At 36.4% G+C, this 25,713-nt stretch overlaps 2 protein-coding genes and 2 non-coding genes across 8 annotated transcripts in view; 1 reads left to right on the top strand and 3 right to left on the bottom strand.

Moving 5' to 3' along the window:
* Positions 1 to 2,285: 2,285 nt before the first annotated feature.
* Trnat-agu (transfer RNA threonine (anticodon AGU)) lies at positions 2,286 to 2,358 on the bottom strand. Its single transcript has one exon. It is a non-coding gene; the product is annotated as a tRNA-Thr (tRNA).
* Positions 2,359 to 3,001: 643 nt separating this feature from the next.
* On the bottom strand, positions 3,002 to 3,074 carry Trnat-ugu (transfer RNA threonine (anticodon UGU)). The gene has a single exon. It is a non-coding gene; the product is annotated as a tRNA-Thr (tRNA).
* A 7,366-nt stretch (positions 3,075 to 10,440) lies between these two features.
* On the bottom strand, positions 10,441 to 24,343 carry LOC137387001 (transmembrane protein 64-like). Of its 5 annotated transcripts, none has more exons than XM_068073276.1 (7): positions 24,264 to 24,343; positions 18,824 to 18,907; positions 18,615 to 18,678; positions 16,176 to 16,662; positions 14,727 to 14,867; positions 13,754 to 13,912; positions 10,441 to 10,894 (listed from the first exon to the last, which is right to left on the bottom strand). In XM_068073276.1, exons 4-7 carry the CDS (start codon positions 16,650 to 16,652, stop codon positions 10,649 to 10,651), a joined length of 1,023 nt encoding a protein of 340 aa, XP_067929377.1. In that variant the 5' UTR covers positions 16,653 to 16,662; positions 18,615 to 18,678; positions 18,824 to 18,907; positions 24,264 to 24,343; the 3' UTR covers positions 10,441 to 10,648. The 5 variants fall into 5 exon arrangements, with proteins under 5 accessions (XP_067929377.1, XP_067929376.1, XP_067929375.1 ...); XM_068073275.1 differs by having other exon boundaries at positions 24,083 to 24,308; XM_068073274.1 differs by lacking the exon at positions 18,615 to 18,678.
* A 338-nt stretch (positions 24,344 to 24,681) lies between these two features.
* Positions 24,682 to 25,713, top strand: part of LOC137388933 (low-density lipoprotein receptor-related protein 3-like) — a 46,963-nt gene continuing 45,931 nt past the window's right edge. Inside the window, exon 1 of the mRNA XM_068075434.1 lies at positions 24,682 to 24,794. The gene's annotated coding sequence lies outside the window, so the exon portion shown is untranslated. The remainder of the gene's footprint in view (positions 24,795 to 25,713) is intronic.

A 25,713-nucleotide genomic window follows, 5' to 3' on the forward strand; every position in this document is an offset into this window, starting at 1 on the left:
TGGTTTCCATCCTTTCCACTAGCAGCCGCCATAGTTCAGTGGCTAATGCGCCTACCATGTAAGCAGGGTGTCATGAGTTCAATCGTCATTGGTGGCTCAATATTGCAACCTTTTGTTCAAGTTTGATTTGTATCAATCGTGTTTAAAAATATTCTATTATTTTTTATCTATCTGTCGAGTTATGGTTTACACCTTTTCCACCCACAGCCGCCATAGTTGAGTGGCTATTGCGCCTGCCATGTAAGCAGGGTGTCATAAGTTCAATCCTCACTGGTGGCTCAAGATTGCAACGTTTTATTCAAGTTCGATGTGTTTCCATTTTCTTACCAACTATTCTGTTGATTTTGGTGCACTGGTAGGGTTTGGGTTTACACCCTTTTTTGAGCAGCCGCCATAGCTCAGTGCTAAAGCACCTGTCTTTAAACAGGAGGTCATGAGTTCAATCTTCATTGATTGCTTAAAAACCAAGTTTTTATTTAAGATTGCAGATTGTTGTTTGTATTTAAGATTAGTCCATTAACTTTTGTTTATCCGTCGAGATTGTGTTTACACCCGTTCCAACAGTAGCCGCCGTGGCTCAGTGGCTCGAGTGCCTGTCGAGTAAACAGAAGGTCATGAGTTTAATCGTCATGGGTGGCTTAAGATAACTACATTTTTATCTAAGTTTGACTTGTAATAATTGTATTTAATTCTATGTTAACAGTTTTGGTCTAAGCGTCGAGTTTGGTTTTACACCCCTTCCACCAACGCCCGCTATAGCTCAGTGGCTAAAGCGCCTGTCTTGTAAGCAGGAGGTCATGAGTTCAATCTTCATAGGTGGCTTAAAATAACAAGTTTTTATTTAAGTTTTCAGATTATTGTTTGTATTTAAAATTAGTCCATTAACTTTGGTTTATCCGTCGAGATTGTGTTTACACCCGTTCCAACAGTAGCCGCCATGGCTCAGTGGCTCGAGTGCCTCTCAAGTAAACAGGAGGTCATGAGTTTAATCCTCATGGGTGGCTTAAGATAGCTACTTTTTTATCTAAGTTTGACTAGTAATAATTGTATTTAAATCTATGTTAACAGTTTTGGTCTAAGCGTCGAGTTTGGGTTTACACCCCTTCCACCGACGCCCGCCATGGCTGAGTGGCTAGAACGCCTGTCTTGTAAACAGGAGGTCATGTGTCCAATCCTCATTGGTGGCTTAAGATTGCAACTTGTTATTTAAGTTTGATGTGTATCAATCGTATTTAAAACTATTCTATTAAGTTTGGTCTACTTGTCAAGTTTGGGTTCACACTTTTTCCACTACCTACCCCCGTAGCTCAGTGGCTAGAACGCCTGTCTTGTAAATAAGAGGTCATTAGTTTATTCCTCATCCATGGCTTAAGATAGCTACTTTTTATTTAAGTTTCATGTGTAATAATTTTATTTAAAACTATTTTAATCGTTTTGGTCCATGCGTCGGGTTTGGGTTTACACCTTTTCAACCAGCAGCCGCCATCGCTCAGTGGCTAGAGCGCCTGTCTACTAAACAGGAGGTCAAGAGTTCATTCAGCATTGGTGGCCTAAAATAGTTGCATTTTATTCAGGTTTTATGTGTAATAGTTTTATTTAAAACTGTTTTAATCGTTTTGGTCCTTCCATCAAGTTTGGGTTTACACCCTTTCCACCAACAGCTGCTCTGGATCAGTGGCTAGAGCACCTGTCTTGTAAACAGGCGTTCATGAGTCCAATCCTCATTGGTGGCTGAAGGGCACTACTTTTTATTTAAGTTTGCAGTTAACAACATTATTTTAAACCATTCTATTAAAATTTGTCGAGTATTTGGCTTTGGATTGACACCTCATCATGAGCAGCTGCCATAGTTCAGTGGTTAGAGTGCCTGTCTTGTAACCGGGAGGTCATGAGTTCAATCCTCAGTGGTGGTTTAAGATAACCGCTTTTTATTCAAGTTTGATGTGTTTCAAAGTTATTTCTAGCTATTCTATTGAGTTTGGTTCACTGGTCGAGTTTGGGTTTACACCCCATCATGAGCAGCTGCCATAGCCCAGGGGCTAGAGCGCCTGTCATGCAAGCGAGAGGTTACCACTGAGTATTGAACTCATCATCTACTGTTTATTCCACCAACGAGGATTGAACTCATGATTTCTCGTTTACTAGACAGGCACTTCAGTCACTGAGCTATGGGGGCTGTTGGTGGAAAGGGTGTAAACCCAAACTCAACGGATGAACAAAAGTTAATAGACTATTTTTAAATACAACAAACATTCCGCAACCTTATATAAAAACTAGCCTCCTTAAGCCACCAATGAGGATTGAACTCATTATCTCCTCTTTACTAGACAGGCGCTCTAGCCACTGAGCTATGGCGGCTGCTCATGATGAGACGTACATGTAAACCCAAACCCGACAAGTACACCAATTTCAATAGAATAGTTGGAAATAAAATTGATACACATCAAACTTGAATAAAAAGCGATAATCTTAAGCCACCACTGAGGATTGAGCTCATCACCTACCGTTTACTCGAAAAGCACTCTAGCCACAGAGCTACGGCGGCTGTTTGTAGAAAGGGTGTAAACCCAAACTCGACGAATAAAACAAAGTTAATAAACTAATTTTAAGTACAATTAAAAATCTGCGAACTTATGTAACAACTAACTATCTTAAACCACCAATGAGGATTGAACTCATAACCTCCTGGTTACAAAACAGGCACTCTTGCCACTGAGCTATGGCAGCTGTTGATCGAAAGGGTGTAAACCCATATCCGCTGGATAGACAAACACTATTAACATAGTTTTAAATAAAATTGATACACATGAAACTTGAATAAAAAGTTGCCATCTTAAGCCACCAATGAAAACTTAACTCATGATCTCCTGTTTACTCTATACTACAGCGGCTGCTGTTGAAAAGGGTGTAAGCCCAAACTCAAAGGATAAACCAAAGTTAATGGACTCATTTTAAATACAAATAATATTCTGCAAACATAAATAAAAACTATTTATTCTTAGGCCACCAATGAAGATCAAACTCATAACCTCCTGTTTACAAGACAGGCGCTCTAGCCACTGAGCTATGGTGGTTGCTCATGATGGGACATGAACCCAAACCCGACCAGTGCACCAATTTCAATAGACTAATTTTAATTACAATTAATAATCTGCAAACTTAAATAAAAACTAGCCATCTTAAGCTACCAATGAGAATTGAACTCATCACCTCCAATTTACAAGACAGGCGTTCTAGCCAGTGAGCTTTGGTGGCCGTTGGTGGAAGGGGTGTAAACCCAAATGCGACGGATAGACCAAAATTAACAGACTATTTTTAAATACAAATAATATTCTGCAAACTTAAATAAAAAATATCTTTCTTAAGCCACCCATCAGGATTGAACTCATGACCTCCTGTGTACAAGACAGGCGCTTTAGTCACTGAGCTATGGCGGTGCTCTTGATGGGGTGTGCATCCAAATCCGAACAGTACACCAAATTTAATAGAACAGTTTGAAATAAAATTGATGCACATCAAACTTGAATAAAAAGTTTCAATCTTAAGCCTCTAATGAGAATTGAACTCATGACATCCTGTTTACTAGACAGGCGTTCTAGCAACCAGGTTTGGGTAATTGATTTTATTTCAAATAGATCTATTTGCAAATTCAAATACCAATTACTATATTTATTTGATTTGGTATTTGGTTTCGAGAATTTCCAGTATTTGGTTTTTTATTTGGTTTTGGTTCTTAGATTTCTCAGTATTTGTTATCTGATTTTGTATTTGATTTTGAAATTTCCCAGTATTACTATTTGATTTGGTATTTAGTTTCAAGAATTTTTAGTAATTGGTATTTTATTTGATATTTGGTCCTGAGATTTCCCAGTATACTATTTTATTTGATATTTGGTTCTGTGACTTGCTAGTATTTACTATTTGATTTGGTTTGGAGAATTTTTAGTATTTGGTATTTTATTTGAAATTTTGTCCTGAGATTTCACAGTATTACTGTTTTTTTTTATATTTGGTTCTGTGATTTCCTAGTATTTACTATTTGATTTAGTATTTGGTATGTAGAATTTTTAGTATTCGGTATTTTATTTGATCTTCTTCTTCTGAGATAGCCCAGTATTTAGAATTTTATTGGTATTTTGTTGTGAATTTATAAATATTTGCTCATTTATTTGGTAATGTTTGGTATAATTGAGATTGTACAGTATCTGGCATTTGCTTTGGTATCATAATTTGGTTTATAATTGGCCAATATTTTTTCTGGTTTTCTGGTTAATTGTTTGGTCTGAATATTGCTGATGCTGACAATCCCTTTCCACACAAGCAACCATGATTGGAGGTAACTTACACAAAGCTTCTCGGCAAGAGTAAAGCAGCCCGGGCTAAGAAAGATCCTGAACTGACCATGGTCACAACATACCTAGAGTCAGCGCCTGAACGTGAAGCTGTTGACCCTATGGAGTACTGGGAGCCATCCAGCTCCAATACTTATCTAGCTACACTCACCTAAAGTTACTTGGTTTTCCTCGCTAGCTCAGCCTCTGTGGAAAGACTGTTTAGTTCGGCCAGACATTTCCTAAGACCACAGCGCATGCGTATGGGGGACGATATGTTTGAGGCACAGCTGCACATCCACTCAAACTCGTTCTTGCAGAAGTCTGGCAATATTTAATGTTCAATAATGTACACAGCAGTTTACATTGTAACGCCACCTAATTAGTTCTAATCCTAACTAACTTGCATCAGCATACCTAATTACCTTGATATAATAGTGTATTTTATTCTTTAGAACTCGCAATCACAATAAGCCATTCTGTATTTGTCTCGATTTTCTGTCAATAGTATCTTTATTAAATTTGAACTTACCATGAATAATGTAGTCCCTTTAAAATTACTGTCAATCATAAACAATTTTTTGTCAACATTATATTGATTCAATTTGAATGTAACATAAATACGTAATAAATAATGTATACATTTTTATATGGGCAGAGTTGGTGGATGTGAACGTGCTCATTTATTTTTAAATAATTTGATAATTCAGTCTGCAAATAAATATAGCTTGGTTTTGATATTTTCCAGTATTTAATATTTAGCATAGTTAGCATAATGATGTTGATATTGAATTGACATTTCCCATTATTCAATTAGGAGTCGGCTCTGTAAGACTTTACATCATTTGGTTCTGAAATTTCCCGGTAGCCTACTGTTATTTGATTTGATATTTGGTTTCTAAAATTTCCAGTATTTGGTATTTCATTTGGTATTTGATTCGGAAATTTTACAATATAACTATTTGATTTGATATTTGATGTCGAGAAATTGCAGTGTTGCAATTTATTTGGTATTTTAATATAAAATTTCCCAATATCCCTATTTGATTTGGTATTTGGTACTGAGATTTCCAAGTAATTGATATTTTATTTGGTATTTCGTTTTGAAATTTTCAAGTATTACTATTTGATTTGGAATTTGATTTCAAGAATTGCCAGTATTTGGTATTTTGTCTTGGGATTTTCACGTATTACTGTTTGACTTGATATTTGGTTCGAACAATTGCCAGTATTTGGTATTTCACTTGGTAGATGGTTCTCAAATTTTCCAGTGGTACTATTTGATTTGGTATTTGATTTACAAAATTGTGAGTATTTAATATTTTATTTGGTATTTGGCTCTGAGATTTTCAAGTATTTGGTATTTTATTTGGTATTTGGTTATGATATTTTCCAGTATTTGGTATTCTAATTGGTCCGCCAAATTGGCGAATTACCCAACACTGCTAGCAACTGAGCTATGGCGGCTGTTGGTGGAAGTGGTGTAATCCCAAACCTGACGGAGGGAACAAAACAAATACAATAGTTTTAAATACAATTACTAGAACATCAAACTTAAATAAAAAGTAGCTATCTTAAACCACCAATGAGGATTGAACTCATGACCTGTTGTTTTAGGCGGCTGTTGTTTTAAGCTGTAAACCCAACCCGGATGCTTAGACCAAATATGAATAGATTTATTTGAACTACAATTAAAACACAAGAAATTCAAATGAAAAGAAGCTATCTCAATACATTAATGTGGATTGGACTCATGACCTCCTGTTTACTACACAGATGCTCTAGCCATTGAGCTGCGGCGGCTGCTGTTTGAAGGAGTGTAAACCCAAACCCTATAAATAGACCAAAATAAATAGAATAGTTTGAAATAAAAGTAATACGCAGGAAACTAAAATCAAATTTAATTAGCGTAAGCCACCAATGAGGATTGAACTAATGACCTCCTTTCTGTTTACGAGATAGGTGTTCTAGCCAATGAGGTATGACCGCTGCTGGTAAAAGGAGTGTGAACCCAAATCTTATAAATAGACCAAAATTAATAGAATAGTTTGAAATAAAAGTAATACGCCGAAAAGTGAAATAAAAAATAGCTATCTCAAGCCACCAATCAGTATTTAACTCATAACATCCTGTTTAATAGACAGGCACTCTTGCCACTGAGCTGTGGTGGCTGTTGGTCCAACATCTGTAAACCCAACCCATTTACTTGGACCAAAAATGAGTAAAAAACTTCATAACAAAGTCCCAATATAGCAAGTTTAAATGGAAAGAAGCTCGCTCGAGTCACCTGTGAGGATTGAACCTCAGGATTGAGGTCTCTTGTTTGATGATACAAACAACCACTGTTGTGGTTGTTTGTATCATCCTGGTAAACCTAACCCAAACACCCGCAGCAAAACCGTTTTAATTTAAAAAAAACTTTTTACGTGGTTTAAACATAAATCATTAGAACGCAAATAAGCTGTCTCCCAGTTTGCATGAGGCTATATGGCACAAAAAGTTGAATTACATAAAGCAGTTGCTAACAGTTGAACTATGAAAAGTCACAATTTTTTTAGCAATAAAAATGCTGCAATGAAATTATTTTGTTTGTTAGTGTACATAGTCGGTCATAACTAGTCTACTAATAATTAACATTCAACTATAAAATAGCTGGTTGTTAATGCTGTGTTTTTTTAATGGTAAGCATGATTATACTTTTTAGCAGTCTGCAATTTTACCTTTATCGTTTGCTTTACTCCAGTTCTCAGGTTTATCCTTTTTCAATACATTAAACATATTAAATTATTTTCCTCTTCTTTGTTGCTCTTGTATTCAATCCTTACCATAATTTTTGTTATTACTTCTTTACAAAAATATTTTCCTTTTTATAACACGTTGTTTAAAAAATGAAAGCCTTATATCTTCTTAAGCTTTGGCACCAAGTTGTTTTGAATCAAGGTCAGTTTCTCCTATGATAGCAACAAATTACGAGTGAAGTTTGCTAGTGTAGTAACATGTTCAGTCGTTGTCAGGGTCATGTTTAGCACAACACAGATGTATGTGTATGTCCGCCATGGGAAGGCAATTGATCTGCCGGAGTACTCTGATGCTATGGAGGAGATCGCGAAGAGTGCCAGCTTTGACACAGCTGATGATGAGAAATCTCCAGGTATGAAACTGCACATACCAGTATGCTATGGCCACTCTGAACAGCACCAACTATCACTAGGGCCACTCTGAACAGCACCAATTATTACTAGGGCCACTCTGAACAGCACCAACTATCACTAGGGCCACTCTGAACAACCTCAACTATCCCTAGAGCTACTCTGAACAGCACCAACTATCACTAGGGCCACTCTGAACAACACCAACTATCACTAGGGCCACTCTGAACAACACCAACTATCACTCGGGCTACTCTGAACAACACCAACTATCACTAGGGACACTCTGAACAACACCAACTATCACTAGGGTCACGCTGAACAGCACCAACTTGCACTAGGGCTACTCTGAACAGCACCAACTATCACTAGGGCCAATCTGAACAGCACCAACTATCATTAGGGCCACTCTGAACAGCACCACTATTATTAGGGCCTCTCTGAACGGCACCAACTATCACTAGGGCCACGCTGAACAGCACCAACTATCACACATACGTACATGTGCCCTTGAGTTTTTCTTTCACCTTCTGTTAATTGCTCCTAAATGGTACACATTTTATTATCAGCTAAATCTGTAAACATTCGTGTATCTCCGGTCTTTGTGCCATTTGGGTCTGAACCCTTCTGTTATAAGGTAAACTCATTTACCTTATAAAGTCATTTAGGTTTTGCATTTACAAGTCATGTACAAAGAAATACAGGACTGTTTACTGTGGTAAATTACATACCAGCCAGTACCAGTCAACGGTACTAATGACTGCCCCACTTCAGAGTATTATGTACTACCCCACTATATCTATTGTCTACCAGGGTTAGTCCCCAACAAATACAATTAAAACCTTTACCCGCCAGGCACTATGAAAAAAAGTGTAATTACTTTGTGCTACTATGTCAGTTGAAACACACATGAAGATGTTCATATTGTATGCCTTACTTGCTAATCCTTTAAATGGTTTAGGTTTGTGTGCACTAAAGAAGTTGTATGCGCTACTTTCACAGATGAAATGCTTCTGAAAGAAAATGTGTTGGAGATACTTCCATCAGTGGAAGAAGCCAACTTCATTTCAGAAGAGATGGATAAAAAGATTACATTCGAGGCCATGATTGTCTCCCCAAATTTTACGCCATGATTTACGCACTTGCCAAATTTGGTGTTAAGATTTTCACAGGTTTGTGAATATCATGCGTCTTTATGCTTTTGACCAATCAGGCTAAGAATTATTCCAGAGAATGCAACAACCTAATGTAAATATTTATACACTGTTTTTCATTTATTCATTATAGAGAAAGGTAGATCCAAATAACATGACGTTGCAACAGCATGCAGGTGTGGCTGCCGCCAAAAATCACAAGCTGAACAGGAGATTGGTAGGTTCAATTACCGTGTGTATTCTTAGGCTACTATATAGGGGAGATAGAGAATATAATGCAGTGCAAGTGTACCACGGCATGTTCTCACTGTTGTACTGTTGGCTAAGATTAGAAAATTTCTAACTGGTTACAGTACAAACTTTTTCACTAACTGTGATCAACTGGCAACATAATAACACTGCTTCAAATCCATGCGTTGACTGAGCAAGCAGCAGTATGCGTGGTTAGAGCACTGAACAGCGAGAGTTGAATTTATACATAACCAAATGATCTGCACTTGATGGTAGAGAAAGCCACTACGAGAGTTCTTGTAATGAAGGATTATGTAAGGCACTTACCATTGGAGACCATCACACTGTGCAATGAATTTTTTGTAATCATAATGAAAGCTAATGAATCAAGCTATGTTCAATCCTACACCGCATCAAGACTTCAGGGGTGCACAACTCTCTATTATCAGCATGCCTGCTTTTCCTATAAGTACAACATACAATATATAAAGATATATAAATTTTTGTTAATAGAACTGGCTCAAAGACCTACTCCGTGAGGCTAGCAAGAAATCGAAGAAGAAGGTTCCCAATCGTCTTGTAATAGCTATTCTCGAAACGAAGAACCAGAAAGAAGCAAGGAGAATCATAAATCGGATCGGAAAGCACAAGGAAGGAGGTAAACCCAGAGATAACTCAAAATCATCAGAACCTGATGAGCCGATATTAAAGAAAGGGGACGAGAGTCAGTTGTCATCAGACGAATCTGACGACGAGTCCTTCTTAAGGAACAAGAACATGTATGTCAACAGCCCCTTGCTCTGGCATGTGACCCATTGTACACAAGTCTCTGACCATTATAACTGGTCTGCGAGCGATGGTCAGCTGATCCTCTACGCGGTAGATTTAAGTGTTCCAAAATTATACACCAAATGCTGGGGTCACATTGCTTAGCAAAAGGCTCCTGTTGGCATCCATCCTGTAAGGCGCAATGGGTCACAAGTCAAAATACAAAGATAGAGTGACAAGTGTTGGTAAAACAAACTGCATTGAACTGACAAGCACTATGTTGCACTATATAAGGCTGTTTTTGTCTATGTTACACCTCCAAACTTGACCCATCAATTTTATTTGATAATATGAACACGATTACTATTTATTTCAGATAGCACAGTTTTATATCATATCTTTTCCAGAACATTCCGACTCAGACTCTGAAGAAGAAGTGGATGTAGATGAACTCAAAGCTCAGTCCTGCGCTTGTACCGTGTCATAAACCTCTCTTATAGCTCTTCCACACACTCACCTGTGATTAACTGTCAAACTGCATTTAAGTAAAACAGGACTCTCCTTAGCCATATTGGCTGATTGGCACAGTGTACAAATTTACATTGTGCCAATTTACATTGACTTTACATTTAGATTTGTCATTATTGTGTCACATCTTAAGATGGGGATACAGTATTTATCTATTTGCATTATGTTACCTTTATTATACTAAATGTATTATCTTTGTATCATAGAGGTGTGTGGTTAATTGATAACTCTGATACTAATGATGCCGTTGTGAATTTGAATCATAAAACCAGTTGAAAATAATAAAGAAAATGTTTTATTGCCATAAAAAATATAGACTTGAAAAAGTTTAATGATTGTTCATATTGATTTGTTGATGACTTGGCTTTTTCAATCCATAATATTTCAATAAACAGGACTATACTGAAGATAGCAAAAATATTATGTGCGTATATTGTCTGCCAGAATACGGCATCGAGTAAGTGTAGAGATTTGATCTGACAAGGTGTCACACGACATGCACACCGCTTGCTACTATAGGAGGAATATTTACAGACATATTACGTGAGTGTGATCGCGACTTGGATGTGACAAATTCGCATCTCTTGTCAGGAGAGTTGACTGTCTGAATACCTTTACTTTGCATAGTAGACAGAGATTCGCAGTCGTCATCATCGCCTTCTCTAACGTTCCTGTCTAACTCCTGTTTAGCGAGCACGACTACGACAACCATGAGAATCAGCATGAGGCTCAGCTACAAGACACGATAGAAGACAACTGCTAGTAAGATCTGGCTTTACGTTCAGTCACAGCTGACTCTAATGTAAAATCATGTACAAGTAATCGCGACAAGATAAGCCAACAAATTATTGTTCAAACTGATTGGACGATTGCGCAAGCTCAGTTGAGTGTAAGCAGTGTGACAGTATAATGAACATAAAATGCTCAATATACTACAGTACATCATCAATAGGTTCTATTTTTATGACTCCCGGGTTGCGGTTCAGCATAGAAGTCAAGTACCACTACATAATGCTACGCAAAAATCAACTAGTGTTGACTAGTTATGCAATGCAGAAAAAGGATTGAGATTAGAAGACATTGTGGAAGGTATTGAACAGACAGAAAATGTTCATTCCATCGAAAGCAACAATCAGAATGCAGTTAGTCAAGCAAATGTTGCAAATATTTTTGTTTTAAAAACGGTAATGTTTGTTTCTGCATGTAATATAAGTATGGTTCTTTTATGTCACTAGTTCATGAATATATATTTGTAGCATTCAATAGATTATCAACATATAACTTATAAATTTGCAGATTTATAGCATATTGTTTGACAACATTCTTTGTGGTAATCCGATCTTGAATAGATCGTCACTTGTAACTTCTCTTCTATCGCACATAAAAAACTAGTTTTGGCTGCAAACTGTAGAAAAAATATCAATGAGTGCAATGTTCTTTTTTGCAACATTTTTAAATATAAACATAAAATGAAAATATGTCTTCAAATTTAGAATGAAATAAAAATTGAAAGCTCCAACAAATTGCAAAGCAAGACGCAGGCTATAATATCATCGCAGGTAATTGCAAGCAATAAATAACAACTGGTAGCGATATTTCTCGGTTTCTCAATGCATATTAATTAAGAGATCGTTGACATGTTGGAGGTAAATTAGCATATTTATTGCATTCAAAATTTTCAGTATCGGTCCACTGGAAAAAGAGGGTAAAATATAAGTGACATTTGCTAAAAAAGCTAATTTTATTATCTCAATGTTCTGATGAGTCATCTGAAAAATACAATGCCAGCCTCTGTTCGACAGCCACTATTGAGAAAGGGTTGAAAAATAGAGTGCCATGGCGTTCAATTAGAGGTTTTATGGTAGGTAGATGGAGTAGAGCTGCTAGTAGTTTCACACAAAGTGCAAATGAGAGATAGAGACATAGAAATACACAATAAAATATGTATTTAGGCGCATTCTTGTTTGGTGTGTCATTTATTAATACAGTGGAACCTCAGTTCTCAAACGCTTCGGTTCTGTCGGACCAACTCAGTTTTCGACTGAAAAATTTGAGATTTGTTTGTCGTGGATCTCGACCATAAATTTGGTTCTTGACCGAACCGGAACATGCGCATTTGAATTAAACGTTCAAAACAGCTTCGGAAACAGCATGTTTACACGTTTAATGACGTTGTTATGAGCCACTTTCGGAAGGTTTTCAAAAAAAGGGAGAAGTTTTGTGTCACTAATTCTTTCCAAAATCTGGGAGAACGCCGCCTCTACCGAAGAGATTTTTTAGGCACACAACTCTGGAGGAGGAATCTTCTTCAAAGATGTGAAGTAAACGTGCCAAAACTTTTTCTATTTTCTTTTTCACGCAATTTTTGATGTAACTGATCTGTTGCGTTTTTTCGCTGTTTTATAATCAATTTCTGCAATTTTTGGTATTGTACCGTAACCTTCAATGTTTTTAATGTTTTAAGAGCAAAGCATACGAAATGTTTACTTTTTGGTTTCTTTTTTCATCATCATAGATAGAAAATCTTTTATTAAAGTTAAACATGATCTATATCTACCCGTTATAGTATGTAATCTACAGTACAGTTTATGGTGTGAAATGTTAAAAAATACTTTACCGAAGTTGTTAAATCGACTTAGAACAGATTAAAACCTGCATATATTAATTCTAACGGGAAAACATGTTTCGGATCTCGAACAATTCAGTTTTTGACCAACCTTCTGGAACGGATTGCGTTCGAGAACCGAGGTTTCACTGTTATATGATTTATTAAACAGAGTAGCGAGGGAACAAAACTGTATCAGTTATAGTTACTGCCTCACAATTAGTCCTACACATGTTGACCTACACATGCAGTCAATTATCACCATCACACTGCTAATTCATGACAGAGGAACATTTACAGATTTGTTACATGCACATCAAAACAGGATTGTTTGTCAAGAAACACTGATTTTTGCCAATTTATGAAAAATGAAAAGATAGTAATTTTCTCCCCGAATAACCATAATTTAAATCACAATTTTAATCAATGATTTAAATCATTTGATTTTCTGGTGATAACCCTAGCACCATGCAGGCCTATGAAACACAGTCTATAACCCTAGCACCATGCATGAAACACAGTCTATAACCCTAGCACCATGCATGCCTATGAAACACAGTCTATAACCCTAGCACCATGCATGAAACACAGTCTATAACCCTAGCACCATGCAGGCCTATGAAACACAGTCTATAACCCTAGCACCATGCATGAAACACAGTCTATAACCCTAGCACCATGCATGAAACACAGTCTATAACCCTAGCACCATGCATGCCTATGAAACACAGTCTATAACCCTAGCACCATGCATGAACCACAGTCTATATAGGAAGGTAATAGAAATTCAACTAGAAGCAGAGGCTATAGAAAAAGGATACAAGTCAAACAGGTGATGACTGACTAAGCAGCAACACACCAAAGGTTGGAACATCAGTCTCTATGCACTAGTTGATCTCTTGTTTACTAGAGATAAAGATGAAGTGAACGGACTGTGTACATAGACTGCATAGACTGAGTGATAAGGCTTGCAAGCCACAATCTTACCTGCAGACTGAGGAGCAGCCAAGCAGTAGTTGAATTATCATTGTTGAAGACCTCCGCTATAGATCGGAACCTTGACCCCATATAAGAGTAGGCAAATTGCGTAAAGGAGAGTCCGAGGGTGGATGAGATTAGATATGGTCCTGACTTTATTCCCGACACCTGTAAGCCAGCGCGACAACTTTAAACAAGTGATAAAAGTCCAGCCACTATTTAAATGCCCTCATGATGGATACCTACAAGCACTCCTTAGATATGTACTTGCTGACCAGCCATAATAACTTGGTCCTGTAACGTCTGCTACAGAATAATGTACTTGGATGCCGTATCAAGCAGCCGCTGCCAGTTATTAAGTATTACAACTGAGATGCATGATAAGTTGACTTAGACAAATTGTTTCTCTTATAAAGACTGACAGACAAGCCTGACAGATAACCTTTGACTCACCTTTCACTGGAAACAAACTAGTATGTACAACTAGTACTGGTCGAGTAGTCACATAATCTATATCTATCCAACATTTAAGTTGATTTTGTACAACAACACAATTTATTCAAAATTTAATTGCTGAGTGAACAATTATTGAATAATAGCCTAATGGATAACTGCTAGGTCAAGTGAGTGTGTACAATCTATTGCATCTACAAATGATACTGAGAATGAGCATAATGTTAGAGTTCTTCAATTTAATTGACATGTATAAACAGGTGTTTGCCAAGACAACATACACCTAGCGAAGATAGTGTATGGTACAGTTTAAGTAACAAGAACCCGTTAGGTACATTTTTGCTCCATACGATTGAGAGCAGCAAACTATGATCAAATTTAGGTTTGATGACAACACTTACAAAACTGCGGATAGAACTCGACTAACGCGATATAGACCGTAGTAACCCACCTAATAACTAAAGCGTACAATACACATTAAAACACTTGACCCTAACATTAGTCCCTATCCAAGCTGTACTTTACTCACAGCGAATATAGCATTTTGGAGGCCAAATGGAATAGGGGTGAACCTCATGAGAAAAACTATTTTGTATCCATTACGACCAGATAAAACATCCAGCAATGCCCTGGCTTGTGCACCCATCACATAGTTCCTCTCCACATAACTCTACAATGGTAATTAGTAATTACTATGTCTGCTAGTATGATGATAGTAGGGAGAAAATAAGACATACTAGCTGAACACGGGCGTTGCACGAGTTTTAAGAAACAGCTTATAAACAGTGACAGGTAATGTAATTGCCTGCTTCTAGCCATTAGCCTGGCACATTGTCAATGACTATACAACTTAAATTATTAATTTTTTGTATTTGTTAATCTAAAAACATGCTGAAGAGTTTTCTAAATGTACTCATAAAAGAGTGAACATATGAATATATGCATCATTGTATTTTCTGTCTATTCTCAGCAGCCCATACTATAGTGAAATTGTTTTTAGGCTCATTTTCATTCACAAAAACAAATTTTTTGGCCCTAACGCCCCTTAGGAGTGGTGAACCCAAAAAATTTTGGCCTAAAACCTGGGAATATCAAAAAACCAGAAACAAAATTTCAAACTATTTTACATGTATTATCAGAAAGTTGATTTCAATAAGGAACACACACAAACACATACCGTAAAACCTCTATTTGAACGCCACGGCGCTTTATTTCTCAACCTTTTCCAATAGCTTTATTAGATGTAGCGTTTGAATACAGAGTGGTGCTGTACTTAGACTCAATTGTCCGAATTTTGGGAAGATAAATTTAACCCCTTGACGGGCGAAGCTATGCTAGTGTAGCCTATATTTTGCACTCTCCTGCGGGTGGATCGACATAAATGCTGTCGGACTCAGCCTTTTTGCTCTACCATTTTTTATATACATCAAAGTATCCGACAGAGTTAAACAAAGACCTACTTGAATTATAAAATATTAGTGAGATACGGTTATTAATTATTTCAATTGTGCCGCTTTCCAAGGTGTGAAGACAAGACTGTAAAGCTTTGGAATTAAAAAAATGGAAATAACGTTTTTTTAAGTTTGAAAGACGTGTTTAATGTTTTAACATTAGAATACGTTATGACAATGGCTGCTATTACGGTGTTCCTGAGGAGTTGTCTCATCGTTATGACAATGGCTGCTATTACGGTGTTCCTGAAGAGTTGTCTCATCGTTATGACAATGGTTGCTATTACGGTGTTCCTGAAGAGTTGTCTCATCGTTTATCAAAACGCTTTAAAGTCATCAGGTAAACCCCAGTAAGGATGAATCTGAGAACAATGGATAGGATTCAGACCTTAGTGACTTCGAATATATGCACATATACAAATATCTTGAAGGTTGAACAAAAAGAAAAGAATTGCAGAGGAATAAAGTTTATAGAATGCCGAGTGTTATTCCAAGTTAAACATATAGAATAGGATGAGTAGACAAACCTTACAGAACCTACGCATGACAAAATGGGCGCAGAGAATTGCATATGTTGAGCAGGCAGACGTCATTAAAGCACCATATACGAATCCGTAAGTATAGCCACAGGCTATGTTCAAGAGTAGGTAGCCTGACATAATGGGAAATGCTGCCAAGGAAAACATAACCCCGAAGAGCACCGCGCTCTCCCATCGATTGAGTGAGTCGAGGTATATGAGCATGTCTATCACATACTGCCTTCCCAAGACCGCTGATACCAAGACCAGGGTGAGTACTATCAGGGTGGGAAAGGATGCCTTTATTAGGGACATGTGACTAGATATTCTGGGAGTTAGTACTGATGAATTAGAATTGTTAACATCTAAACAGGTGTCGGTTCCAGTCATTGTAGAAACACTCTGCTGGCTCTTTTCAATATCGTCATCAGTGACAGTGGACATCCACTTCTGGCAGAACGAACGCCGGTTTGTTTCTGCAGTCATCGTTATTGACCTAGGAAAGATCGCACACATATTTACACAACTAAAACAGTCTAGGTCTAGTATGACACATGGTGCCTAAAGAAATGTAGCAGCCAAGGCAGCATAGGTGACAAGGCTAGCAATACGACTAGCTATACGACTAACGATACCACTAGCTATACGACTAACGATACCACTAGCAATACGACTAGTGATACACATCATATGACTAGTGATACATGCCGTATGACCAGTGATACATGCCGTATGACCAGTGATACATGCCATATGACTAGTGATACATGCCATATGACTAGTGATACATGCCATATGACTAGTGATACATGCCATATGACTAGTGATACATTCCATATGACCAGTGATACATGCCATATGACCAGTGATACATGCCATATGACCAGTGATACATGCCATATGACCAGTGATACATGCCATATGACCAGTGATACATGCCATATGACCAATGATACATGCCATATGACCAGTGATACATGTCATATGACCAGTGATACATGTCATATGACCAGTGATACATGTCATATGACCAGTGATACATGTCATATGACAAGTGATACATGTCATATGACCAGTGATACATGTCATATGACCAGTGATACATGTCATATGACCAGTGATACATGACATATGACTAGTGATACATGCCATATGACCAGTGATACGTGCCATATGACCAGTGATACGTGCCATATGACCAGTGATACGTGCCATATGACCAGTGATACATGCCATATGACTAGTGACGCATGCAATATGACTAGTGATGAAACTAGCGATACGAATAGCAACATGGCTAATAATATTGCAAGTGATATGACTAGCAACATGGCAAGTGATATTAGTAGTACTAGAGTTGTGAGTTTGAGCACAATTCGTGACTTTTCTCCTATTCATTTATTGATAACTGAATCTGTTTGCGTTACACGCACTACCTTTACACGTTGCTAGTGAATCTGTTAGAGCAAATTACGGTAGATATGTTCGGTTCAAAAAGGTCACATATGAGGATAATGCATATCCCAATCTAATGGCTCAGATACTGGGAACAGATATACTATGTTCCATGGGTCAGATACTAGAGTCAGATGTATCATCATCTCAACAGTTCACTTAGCAGAATATAATTCAGTATACTTTAATGATCCGTATACCAGTAAAGTTGCAAAGGAATAGTTGCAGTGAATATTATCAACGTCTAGTAAACCAATATAGATAATTTATTACAACGCAAATTGTCACTTCAAATGTTTAAATTAGCCCATAACTATGTGACATACTTTTTAAACTGACAAGAATGCGATGTACTTGACAATTTTCCAGATTTATGTGATGAGAGATGCTGGATTTACTTCCTAGTAATGAACAAATTTTCATGAGTCAACTTTTTAATAAATCCATTGGCATGAGCTATACGAAACCAATATCTGTTTATTTAAATAAGCACAAACATGCATGATTGTGATGTCTTAAAGAAACTATGGTCTAACCAAAATGGCCAAAACTTTTAACAGAACTAAGGGCTATACATTGCGTTTAGCATAAAGATAGTACAGAGTTATTACAACCGCATGAAAATTGCTATAGTTTTTATCTACAACAAAAACAGTTTAGTCTACAGAATCTGCAGATATATCAATCAAGATGACTAACTGACATGCCAGTCAAGGTGACTAACTGACATGCCAGTCAAGGTGACTAACTGACATGCCAGTCAAGGTGACTACACTTTTAAATATGTAATGTTAAATAGCTTATCCACCTTTCAGAAAAGTCTGAGATTCTTTTGAAGGTTGAATTTAGATAATGGGTTTTAAGCCACCCATCTCTAACATTCTAAATCGGACTAAACATCCCTAACTTCCATTCCTAAAAAGCTAGGCCACGTCACATATCTATGGGTGGTTTTGGAGACGGATATTGAAACGCTTCAAAAACCTTCATTACCTTGAAAGTTAGTAGATCAATCTTTATTTTGAGTACAAAATCGGAATCAGCGTGTCTGATTTACCTAAAAAATCGATAAAAGTTTTACGTGGCAATTATGGTTTAAATGAAATCTTTTTGCATTAACACCTGCTAAAATGTTAATCTATAGATACAATTAAATTATAGTTTATAATCTGTGACAGATAGACAAACCCTTGTCTGCACACCTTTGATGAGAAAGAGAGAGAGAGCTGAACAAGCCCAGGTAATTAGCACAATTACATCGTAGAGCCTATTCTCACACCAACAGCCTGTAAAACAAACCATATAAAATGTCGCCATGAGTAGCAACACATTTTATGTTTTAAAACTGATTATTATGAATAAATAATAATAATACTGATACTAATACTTAAAATTGATTATTATGCCAACACAAAATATAAGCTGGGCTATATCTCAGATTTACGTGTTTGATGAAGATAAAATACAAAAAAAATTCTGTTTGAACATTATTGGAAAGGACATCTTCAAGTGGCCTATTACAAGAGTTAATCTTGGTCATATGTTATCCAAGACGTTGACACGAGTCAATATGACCGATATGACAGAATAATGATGCTATACGTTCATCTACTCATCACTTCGATGTGATACAAACAGGCCAACCCTATCTGTGAGCCTAGTATCCAGAACAACTAATTCCAATATCATGGAAAATATTTGACCAACAAAACAGAATAAATTTAAAAATAATCAACATGAATTTGCATAAAAATGCTAGATATGAGTCAGATCAGAATGATCGAAAAATGGCTTACATCGTGAAAAAAATGAATTGAGGACAATTGAAACCAGGTGAATAAGCAACAATAACTATCTAATTGCTTTCTAAGTGCTGCAGAAGCTTATCACAAGCAATAAATAAAAAACATTATACATTGGTAATTATTTTGTTTGCAATCTTAATAAATAAATAGCCTGTCCTCTCGTAACAATAATACTCATCATTATGTCACATACATGTTATGTCACGTAACTAGCATTATAGCTTGCATAGGTCGCTATATATATACTGTATATATACAGTATATATATACTTTATATATACAGTATACATACAGTACATATACAATATATATACTGTATATATCTATTTCTCAATGTTAGTATGTGTGTCTCTCCCGCTATAGCTATTAAAATCTTGGAGTAAGGAATCCATAAAGCAGAAGATTTGATCTCGAACCCCCCATTCACAAATCCAACACCTTTCTAAGCCACACGAGCTTAATAGATCGTTGGGCAATATTTGTTGCTATATGGGAGCAAATAGGTTACCGCTTTCGGTCACGACGCAAAGTCATAGTGTAGCGGTAGCTCTTATTATTAAGCTTACTCAAATTATCCACAGGCAACATGCCAGGCTAATAATAAATGGCAGGCAACTCTCATTATTTATAAGCTGATTTTTAATACCCGGCAACACCGGTGAGCACAGCTAGTATAGTATACATACAGTATATATATACTGTATATACATACAGTATATATATACTGTATATATACTGTATATATAGCATATATACAGTACATATACTGTATATATATAGTATATAATACATATATAGTATATTTACAGTATGTACCGTAAAACCTCTAATTGAACGCCACCTCTATTTGAAAGCCACCTCCAATTGACCACCACCCTCAGAGAAGGGTTGAAAAATAGACCACCACACTCCAATTCAACGCCACCTCCACTTGACCGCCACTTTGACATAAGATATTTACGAGCCCATAATATCAACTAATCAGTAGAAAAGTGTCCACAAAATCATATTAATAATGAATCGCTTATACCAATATCAGTTAATTTTCTCGTTGTCCAATGCTAAAGCTTTTCGTTTTTTTTGTTAAAACTCTGAAAGCAACACCGTAGCAATAATCAATAATAGTCTCAGGCTAGTAGTAGCTCGCTACATTTATAAAAAAGCCTAAATTTACGATGATAGAAGAACTTTCAAAGCAACACTATAGAAATATTTACTTTCTAAGGCTAATAGTAGTTCTTGATGAATGCGGTGCTAATACTTGGAAGGATATGCATATAAAAACCAGTTCGCAATTTTTGAACCAAAGGTTGCGCAAGCAAACTTTTATGCGTTGCATTAGTGCTAAAAGCAGCGCGTTAAAGTTTTGCTCTGCCAAAAAATTGTTTGGACACTAATATCAACTAGTTCAACAGTGCAGAAGAAGAGATGAGGCCAGAAAATATTGTGGAAGGTATTGGACAACTAGAAAATGTTCATTCAAATCATGTTCATCAAAATCAACAATCAGAACGCAGCTATTCGAACAAACAATGAAAATATTTTTATTTTAAAAATGTAAACTTTTGTTTCTGCATGTAATATAAGTATGGTTCATTTATGTAACTTGTTCATGAATATATGTTTGTATTATTTGGTGAATTATTGATGTATAACTTATAAATATGCAGATTTATAGCATGGTATTTAATAGCATCCTTGTGGCTATCTTAACACAGCTTACAATAGATCGATGCTCCTAACTCCACTTCTATTGTACATAAAAAGCTAGTTTTGGCTGCAAACTGTAGCAAACATATCAGTGAGTGCATTGAGCTTTTATTCAACAATGTTAAATATAAATATAAAATAAAAATATGTTTTCAAAATTAGAATTAAATAAAATTTGAACATTCCGACAGACTATAATACCATCGCAGGTCAATTGCAAGCAATAGATATCAACTGGTAGAGATATTTATCAGTTTGTCGATGCACATTTATTAAGAGATCTTGGACAAGTTAGAAGTTGGCAGATTTATTGCGTTCAAAATGTTTAATATCGGGACACCGGAAAAAGAGGGCAAAATATTATAGGGCTAAATTTATCTTCCGAAAATTCTGACGAGCCAGTTGAAAAATAGACCGCCAGCCTCTATTTGAACGCTGCCTCCAATTGACGGCCACCATAGAAGAGTTTGAAAAACAGAGCCCCTTGGTGTTCAATTAGAGGTTTTACGGTATATATACTCATGCTACAAACAGTACTGTTTCGCCTATTGAAGCCTCATCAGTGCAGCTCAAAGCTGGCAAGGAAGACAAATCCCATTAGTAAATACTGAAAGTACTAGCTTGCTCAAATTAGCCATTAGCAATGTGTCAGGCTAATGGCAAGTGGCAGGCAAACTCACTGTTTATAAACTGATTTTTAATACTCGTGCAACGCCGGGAATTCAGCTAGTATATATATATATATATTCTAGTGGAATTTCCGACATTACACGGGTCTTGAAAATCCGCTTATAAACGGTGACAAGTAATGTAGTTGCCTGCCACTTGCCATTAGCCTGGCACATTGTCAATGGCTAATTTGAGTAAGCTAGTACTTTTGAGTACTTACTAATATGAGCCGTAAGAGCAAGCATAAACTGACGGAGCGTCGCGCAGAGCAGTATGTGTATTTTCACCCCCATAGCAACATATATCGCCTCAGAATTCGATACATCTACCGCAGCTTAATTGGTCAAATACTTGCCTGAAAAACAGGAGGTCCCGAGATCAAATCCAGCAAAAAATGGATATTTCATTCCTAAATTTTAAAAGCTATAGCTGGACGAATGAAAACACACACACACTTTGAGATTTATATACAAATGTATATATATGTATATATATATATATATTTATATACAGATGTATATAAATACTGACCGAATGCCCGATGTTGCATGGGTGTTATAAAACAGCTTATAAACCGTGACAAGTAGGACTACTGTAGTTGCCTGCTACTTGCCATTAACCTGGCACATTGCCAATAGCTAATTTAAGTAAGCTAGTATCTGTATTGCTAAACTTACCAATAAGAGCTGTGAGAGCAAACTTCAGTGACATTACGCATCATGCAGAGTTGATATAGGCCTACGTATATTAACCCAGATAACGACTCATTACTTAATGAATCCATTGTACCTCGCATAGCTTAATGCGTTAATTTGCCACCTGGTGAATTAGAGGTTACGAGATCAAATTTTGGCGATACAGATTCATCATTTCTAGATACTAATTGCCATAATTGGACAGACCAAACGATGACAAACATTGAGATTTATATACATGTATATAGATAAAAAATATAGCCTACATATACATGTGTATATATATATATATATATATCTATATATATATATATATATATATATAGGTTGAATCACAAGGTAAGACTAGTTGTTACACCAGCAAAGTCCAGTCAAACAAATTCAAAATTTAGGTGACCAACAAGGCCATGCACACACAACTAGTATTCTGAACAAGAACAAATTATCTACACAGCTGAGTGAGTTGGTTATGTACTCATGCTGACCAATAAGACTAGCGAACTTGTTTTTAATGTCTGACAGTTAATCTGTCATTTCATCATTCTAATCATTTTAATAATCAGGCTTAATGATTTACACGCTGTAAAGCTGGCCAGTGATTCTCAGCCTAAGCTCATCATAAATCATGGTCTCTGGTCCATGTCGCCTTTTTCTCAGTGCATTACATGGCAATCCTTATACTGCACAAATTTTGTTTCTCTCCTACATACTTCCCCCAGGCCCGTTATAGGGCCACAAACCCATATATAACTAAACTTCCAATCCATCGATAAAAAACAAACTAACCATAAGCTATTTGTAGTCCCCAAAAAAAACTAACAACATGTGCATAGTAGTGAAGATAAAACATAATGGAAAACACATTTTCTACATACAAACAAAAGAACGAACATATAAAACAAAGACGAGCAAGTAAATAGTGTTGTGGAAGTCAGTGCTGACTAGCCACTTTCAAGCGAGTTCTGCGTACAAGTTGACTTACACCGAATGAGTAATAGCTCTCATGCACAACTTTAATTGTTGCAAGCAAAGTGTCTGGTGAATAATGGCTCTTTATTTACACAAGCTCTATAAGCATGAAAAGATAGAACAATTAGATACAATCCACTACAATTAAGCGTAACGCTGGAATGAGTTACAAATAATAAATACTTAAACAGTTACAATTGTAAATGTAAAAATGTTAAGATATATACATGTATACACAAAGCTGCACATAGGTAGGTTAATGTTACCACGCTGTTGTTAACGAAGATTAAGAACGTAATTCTCAGCCGTTAAGTTTCGTCGTTCGTAATCTGTATCATTTGCTCTGTGCTTTCTATTCTTCCTCATTAGGGTATCTTCTCTTGTTGCATATCCTTACCCCTCCTGCTTAACACTGGCGCATCTTTGCATATATATGAAGAACTGGGTGTTAATCTATGGGCTTTCTGCGCAAGTTGACCTTTGGGCTAATCCGAGAATAGTTAAACACTTATGATCATTAGAAAAAGCTCAGCTCATTAAATCCATCACAATAGCTAGAAAATTTAAATAGCAAACGTAATGTACCACAGGGCACTTAATCGCTACAACTTACGTCTTCTATAGGACAAAGAATGAAATATTACAGTGATATGTATGGTCCACTATGTAGTCCTTTGACCGCGTATTGTCAAACCAAATATGGTACGGAAAAGCTTTCCGTTGTAAAATTATTAGCAATTACTTGATAACAACATATTATCTTTCGTTTGCATAAATTAGAAAAGTATATCTACCCCATATCTACTCGGTTGATTTTGAACGGCTTGAGATAGCCAAGTTGTTGTCATTATAAATTGACTCACAGGATTCGCTTACGAACTTCTCTTTTGTCAACGATTCCATTTAACTCGTGTAGCAATCTATTTTTAGAATTCATGTAATAAGGCCCATCGCGACGACACAATCAAAACTTTTTCTCTCAACAGCATTTATGCACGATTGTTCAAATTCTTGTTTTATAAAACACAATAAAAAGTCGTATTTGGGTAAACGCCAAAACATATTACGAATAAATTTTACCTGACTTAGTTTTTTTATCGAGCAGTACGGATGCGGTTATTGTAACATGGCCCGTACGCAGAGCCAGTAGGTAATTAGTTTGGTCGACGCTGTACTATGTCCTTCATACATTGTGGACGTTTTTCTGTCGTACCATAATTTGGGAAATGGCTCAGTCACAAACGTAAACACAAAAGACTAATTTCTGAACGCTGATCGGTGTAAATTCGCTAAATTGTGCTACCCAGGAATATATTTTATACATGGTATTTATTGGAACTACTTTAAATTTTGCTCGTCGAGTATATTATCTTAAAATATGGTGATAATAGGAGGAAGTTTGTTGATTTAGCTTCCCCTTTGGTTGTGTCATAGCCGATCTGGTACGAGTAAATCAACTTTAGCTTAGTCGGTTACATAATAGTTCACTTTATACAACAAAATCTTTTGTAAATATTTTATAAACGCTGCGCTACTCATCAAGCTTGTTAATGTGTAAGTTATTGGGCTCATAATCACAAAGTATGTTCCTTCTTAATCCGCAATGATAGAGCTTAATTAGAAGGCGAAAGTTCAAAGAAGCACTGAAAGAATTTGGAGTGGGAACACGGACAGCATAGTATACATGTACTTGTTTCAAATAGCCCACAGAAGTTACTATTTGCCAGCGTATCTCCATTTTCTAAAGTGATACAAATATAGTTGTTTACGACATGAACCCTGTCTAATCTAACAACTCATTTTTGTTCAGAGAATATACAATGATGCCATAAATATGTCATTTAGTATGTTGATTATAATATTGATGTTGACATTAGGGGCAGGGTTGTAAACTATAATGTTGATGAAGCTTTTAGGATGGGTCAAGGGGTGGGTCAAGGGGAAGGCGGAAAGGAAATAAGGGAGGTGTGAGAGACAGATATAAAGAGAGCAAAAAGGATAGAAGAAAATAGGGAAAAAAGGGTGAAGAGATTGGAAACGATGAAGAGGAATGAAGGGAAAAGGAGCAATTCACTTCTTTCTCATACTTGTCATAGTGTTATCATTTTTGTAATAGATCAAAAAGCACACTATATGATGACGCATTATCAATCATTGCTTAATCTAAAATAGTCAGATTTTAGCTCCAAATATGCCTTGTAAGCAACAAGCTAATCTTCTAGCGCTTGCTTGGATATAAACCAC

This window comes from Watersipora subatra, chromosome 2 (genome assembly GCF_963576615.1).
Source record: "Watersipora subatra chromosome 2, tzWatSuba1.1, whole genome shotgun sequence".
Classification (NCBI taxonomy): Eukaryota; Metazoa; Bryozoa; class Gymnolaemata; order Cheilostomatida; family Watersiporidae; genus Watersipora; species Watersipora subatra.

What these genes read in the sequence shown, in the direction of transcription:
- LOC137387001 (XM_068073274.1), bottom strand. Translation starts at nt 16,652, where the DNA reads ATGACTGCAGAAACAAACCGGCGTTCGTTCTGCCAGAAGTGGATGTCC. An exon ending in TCATGCGTAGGTTCTGTAAG is followed by an intron (nt 14,868 to 16,175) that starts GTTTGTCTACTC and finishes TTACCATTGTAG; the next exon opens with AGTTATGTGGAGAGGAACTA. An exon ending in TCCAAAATGCTATATTCGCT is followed by an intron (nt 13,913 to 14,726) that starts GTGAGTAAAGTA and finishes GCTGGCTTACAG; the next exon opens with GTGTCGGGAATAAAGTCAGG.